This window comes from Leptopilina boulardi, unplaced genomic scaffold, assembly GCF_019393585.1.
Source record: "Leptopilina boulardi isolate dan_hultmark-lab unplaced genomic scaffold, ZJU_Lbou_2.1 LbouV2_262, whole genome shotgun sequence".
NCBI lineage: Eukaryota > Metazoa > Arthropoda > Insecta > Hymenoptera > Figitidae > Leptopilina > Leptopilina boulardi.
The window spans coordinates 805,798-811,801 of NW_026137821.1; the positions used below are offsets into that span (position 1 = coordinate 805,798).

At 24.0% G+C, this 6,004-nt stretch overlaps 1 protein-coding gene across 2 annotated transcripts; it reads right to left on the minus strand.

Moving 5' to 3' along the window:
• Positions 1-117: 117 nt before the first annotated feature.
• On the minus strand, positions 118-5,895 carry LOC127281046 (DNA-directed RNA polymerase III subunit RPC9). Of its 2 annotated transcripts, none has more exons than XM_051304530.1 (3): positions 5,729-5,895; positions 496-763; positions 118-290 (listed from the first exon to the last, which is right to left on the minus strand). In XM_051304530.1, the coding sequence occupies exons 1-3, from the start codon at positions 5,734-5,736 to the stop codon at positions 189-191; spliced, it is 378 nt and encodes a 125-aa protein (XP_051160487.1). In that variant the 5' UTR covers positions 5,737-5,895; the 3' UTR covers positions 118-188. The 2 variants fall into 2 exon arrangements, with proteins under 2 accessions (XP_051160487.1, XP_051160488.1); XM_051304531.1 differs by lacking the exon at positions 5,729-5,895 and adding an exon at positions 5,460-5,614.
• Positions 5,896-6,004: the final 109 nt, after the last annotated feature.

Here is a 6,004-nt window from a genome sequence, read left to right on the forward strand (position 1 = left end):
GTAATTTATTAAAGTTGTTTACACAAAAATTTTAATTAAATGTTAGTTAATATTATGGGCTCTAGCTAGTTTAGTTTATTTTCACTTATCAGGTTTATAATAATAATAACAAATTAATACTAAATGTAAAATTGCCTTTAATATCACAAAGAGAAAAAAGAATTAACATACTATTTAGAAAGATCACATCAGCTGGGTTGTTCTTCCTTATCTTCTAAATTATCCGCAATCACTTGTAATAATGATACAACCTCTTCCTCAGATAACCGATCTTCACTGTCTTCGACAATCTTAAACGAAAGAAGTGTCACGATTATTTAAAATTTCTCAGTTATTGAGAGCTTGGTCAATTGGAAATTTTATTCATTTAAAAGCAGAAAAAACGTAATATAAATTTTATGATTTCAGCAAAACCGAAAAAGACAACATTTTTGTTAATAATTAATTGTGTTATATTTATAACATTTTAATTTCTAAAGAGAATTTTTTATTTACCAGTTGAATCTCGAGAGCGGTCTTTGGGCACAAATTCAATAACGTCAATTTTTCACACTTTGTTAACTTAAACGTTTCGACAGCTTTTAAAAAGTTGCGAATTTTTTCAGAAGATTGTTTACTGGAAGGAATATTCTCCAAATACTTGACAGTCTGATAGGTAATTGTGGCTAACTGTTGTTCCGAATTTTGCTTTTTATTTGATTTCATTCCTTGAAGAATGTTTAGAACTTCATGATTACTAAGATAAGCTGTGCATTCTTTCAACCTGAAAAAATTTTATTCAATTTTTGTTAAATATGGAAGGCGAGTTCAAGATATTTTAAAAAATATATTTTTGCCTTTTTGAAAATCATCATTCAGGAGAATACGTGCAATTCCTTCAATTATGAATATTTTTTAACGAAGTTTTGATAAAATTTTAAAGAAAATGAACACTCTTAGGTATATAAATGTTTTAAAAAATATGTACATATAGAACAATGAAAAAAAAATTTCAAAAAATTTGCGTATTTTAGGCCACTGTAGAATTTTCAAATGATCAAAAAAAATTTATAGGCTTAAAAAATATTTTGATACTTGTAAAATAATAGGAAAAAGGTTTTATATCGATTCGAATTTTTTTTCATTGAAATTTTGCTTTCTTTCCCAAACCATGTCAGTTACTCTAAATAAACGACCACCTACGATAAGTTGCTACCTATTCGTTGGATTCAGCATAATTCCTTACTATTCCACTTCTAACTTTTCTAGTTCTCTAATATATGTTTACAGCACTGGAATAGCAGAGTAATGGTAAAATATTTTCAATTTATAAATTTTTTATGTTTTCCGGTTGAAAATATATGTCAAAACTTTAGGGCATTTCCACGAGAACAATTGAATTTACTGTATCTGTTTTCAATTTTCTTATAAAATCAAAAAAATTTTTGGAAAAGTTTTTATTTTCCTATCTTTTTGCATCGAAAAAAATTGTATTTTATAATAATTTGATAAAAAGTTATAGACAAATTTAGGCATCGTGATGCACGGACAAAATGTCCGCTTTTTCATGGAAATGCCCTTTAAACGAATTTTTCAAATCTGCACGCAGCATAACTTAACAAATTTTTTTTTCACTCTGAATTTATATCACATCTTTAAAACAACATTTCTCACAGAAATGCATTGCCGATTTTCAATAAGTTAAAATCTCAATTCGGATTTTTTAGGTATAAATACTGATTTTTTTTGTCGAAAATTTGAATTTTAACTTTGAAAGCTTGAACCAACTTAACGAAAATGAATATTTTTAAAATCGGTTACGTATCTATACTAATATAAATTAGTAAAAAAATTTAGTTTATCTGAGATTCATTTTTAATAACTGAGTACTGCGTGCAGTTGAGACTCCCAAAAAAAACCACCTCACAAGAAGGATTCTCATGATGAAAGTTTATAACTATTTTCAATAAAAAATATTTTTTTAAACACTTCAAAGCATGCCTAAAAACATCCTAACATTAATTTTAGCTGTCAATAGTAGCCTAACTCCTAAAGATCTAAACTCTTTCAAGTTCAGAAATAATTAGGGTAAGTGTGAGTATTACTGGAGTTGCCACTATTATTACAGATTTTAAAAAAGTATTAATAATCACTATTTAAAGGTATATAACCATTTAAATTTATTGATAAAATTATTTTGCTTGAATCCATTTCAAATCAGGCAAGCCGACTAACTTTAAATCGTAGATTTACCTGACACTGAATTATGTTATTCTATATGAAAAATAAGAAGACATGTATTTTTTTTATTTTTCATAAAATTTATTTTTAACGAAATTATGCGCATTTGTATTTTGAATGATAAAACTAAAAAAAAAACACTTTAAAAATTGTTTTGCTTGTATTTTTTTTATTTTTAGTATAATCAAAAAATTTTTTTTGGATGTTGGTGGTCTTGTCTTCTTTAAAATCCCGTTTGAAATTTGCAAACAGTTTAAAAATAAACGAAACTAGAGTTGATTTTCCGAAAATATTTAAAGCTAATTTTTTCAAAACCCCCATTTTTTTTGTTCCAAATTTTTACCATAAATTCGTACCAGTGTGGATAACAATTCCTATAAGTTACAATCGGGCTAAACCATTATAGCGACAAGGAGAATTTTTTTCGACATTTGAAATTATTGGTGTGAACTTTCATGAACAAGTAAAGAGTTGTGAATTTAACTGAAGTAATTCGTTATATAACCAACATATTCTAAATCAAATAATTATGTGTATTCAAAAATTTAGTTATTTTTACCAGATGCGTTTCAATATTTAATAAAAATATTTAATTTCTCTCGAAACAATTATTCGTAATAATTGCGAAAAATATGTTTTAAAAGTTTAACATAAAGAAAAATATTTTTCAAAAACGAAAATTTTTGAAAGATATTTTTACTTTGAATTAAAACTCCACTGAGAAAAAAGGTTTGAGCTGACAACCAAATATTTCATTCAATATATGTGCAACTAAAATTTTTTGATTGACACAACTAAACTTTAGTTGACAACAACCAAAGTTTCTTTCAGACGACTAAATATGAAAATGAAAAAGAATTTGGTAGTCTCAACCAAACTTTGGTTGAAGTCAACTAAAGTTTAGTTGTGTCAACCAAAAAAATTTAGTTGCACATATATTAAATGAAATATTTGGTTGTCAGCTCAAACCTTTTTTCTCAGTGTCTTTATGTTTTAACCTTTTAAATGTAATTTTTTTATTTCTCATTTATTAAAATTTGTATTTTAACAATTTAACTCAATACCTATTAAATTCACAAATACATATTAATTTCAAAATATTATCAGTTGTCAGAAACTTGTTGAAATAATTTCGAAAAAATTTTTGAACGATAATTTAAATTTGAATAAAATTTCCAGACCATGCTTCTGAAAAAATCACAATATTTAAGAACAGAAATATTCCTTTTAAATCTTGTTATTTCTTGTTCAGATCTGGGTGAAAATTTCACAACTGGGCCACCTAAAACTGACTTTTTAAATTTAAAATATTTTTTTTCATAATCTATTGCAGGAAGCCAAAACAAAAACATTCCTGAAATGCGTTTTTAAAAAAATTAATAAATTATTTAATTATTTATTAACAATTATAATAAAAATAGTTTCGAATTATTATTTGACAGAATTTTTTAACTTCGAAAGAACATTTCATATAATTTTCAATTTACCGAATAATCATTTATCATAATTATTATTGTAGGGAATTAGTACTTTTATAATTTTTATTTTTCCAAATAAAAGTTTATTCTATTTTTGATTTTACATAATTACCATTTCTTACAATTTTTTTTCTTCGAAATACCATTTGGCATAATAAATATTTTTTCGAACAATTATTTGTTCTAAAATGTAATTTATCAAATTTATATTTTTTCTATTTTTAAAAGTTAAGATTTGCTATTTTATATAATTTTCATTTTACCGAATTGCCATTTCACATAATAGATGGGAAACTACAGTACTGAAATTGACCGGAAGTATGTGAGGGCAAATGGAGTTTCTGTAAAATTCTGATTATGGCATATAACGATTCGAGAAAATAGAGATTAGAATAAATAAATAAATATTAGGGGAAATTAAAATTATGTTAAATGGTAATTCGCAAAAGAAATAATTTTTATATTAATAATTCGTTCAAATTAAAATTCAAAAAAATAATAATTAGAAAATTTAGAAATTATGTGAAATGGCAATTCGTTAAATGAAAATTATAATCGTGACCACCAACATCAAAAAAAAAATTTTTTTTGATTATACTAAAAAGAAAAAAAAATACAAGCAAAACAATTTTTCAAAAGTGTTTTTTTGATAAAAAAATACGTGTCTCCTTATTTTTAATAAAGAATAACATAATTCAGCGTCAGGTAAATCTACGATTTGAAGTTAATCAGCTTGTCTGATTTGAAATGGATTTAATCTTTTGAACTTTTTTCTATATAATTATTAATAAAAATCTACATTCGAGGCATTTTTTATTTAATTATTCTAAGTTTTAAATATTTTTTGTGCAACACCTTAAAGAAAAGCATTACTTTACATGCTTGTAAAGAAGGCGCAAAACATTATTAGTAGCAAAATTTTTACTGCATACATGTATTACAGCGAGTAATATTATTATTATTATTTTGAAATGACTTTTTATTCAATAGAGTGCCAAAATTTTCCTAAATTTAATTATTTGAATCATTGAATTGAACTTTAGTACAAAAACAATGTACGTAAGACAATTATTACTGAAGAAAGCTAATTTTTACACTAGTTACTAAGTTTAAAATCACATGTTTATTTAAGTAAGGTAGTAAAATTATTAAATATTGAAAAATTTTATTTTTTAATTGTTTATTATTTGAATGTAAAAAATTAAATTATCCAGACTTTACCTTAAAAAAATTTGTTGTTTTGATAAATCAAATTGTATAAAATTTCGTAAGTTCATTTAAGTAAAAACAGATTAAATTTTTTCACGTGCTTAATAATTGTATATAAATTTAAATGAATACGTAATTATTTAAATATTTTTTTTAATAGTTTTCCAGTTCAAGCGCGACTGAAAATTTTAATAGATATGCTAAAGAAATTTAGTTTAATTTAAAAATTTCTAAATCTACTCAATACATTAAACGATAAAAAATATAATTTACTTATAATGAATTATTTTATTTTAAAAAACATTTTAAACGTTTATTAATGTTATGTATTTTATTATTAGTTTAAAATAATATCTACTTTTTATTTGAATTGACATTTTTTTAATAGTTTGTAAATTCACATAAAAATGAAGCAGTTTATCTATTTCAATAATATAGGTTATGTTTGTGTGAACATTATACATAACAAAAATTATCTCGTTTTATTCGTATGTCCACATAATTATAGTTTCAATTAATAAAACAATTTTATAAAAAAAATTAATTTAATACCTTTAAACACTTGAAAAAACTTTCCCCGATTCTATTTGTGTAGAAAGTTTATTACTTTTGTATCAACCATTTGAATGAATGATAAACATTTGTTATCTTAGTGACTAAAAATTGCCTTTTGTTCATTAATTATTGCCGTGTGTGCATTGCTTTTGTATTAAGATAGAAATTACATAAATAAAAAGCAGATTATGTATTATTTTTTATCAGTGTAGTTAAATGAAATCTTCAAAAAGAAAAAAAGGTTAACAACTCCTATTTATACTTACACTTCCATACTTTTTTCTAAATAATAAAGTATTTTATTAATAATGGGTACAACTTTGGAATTAATTAAAACTATATTTTTATTTGGAATAGGTTAACAAAAACATCAACAACATTCCTGCTTTTGACAATGGTTTGACAGGTCGTTTCTAAAGTGAGGAGTTTGTGTATACAGTAGGACGTTCGTAATGTTGCATGCCTAAATTTTCAACCTATAAGTGCGTTTTCATGTAGAAACGGTTGAGTCATAATACAGAAAAGGACAGAAATATATTTGC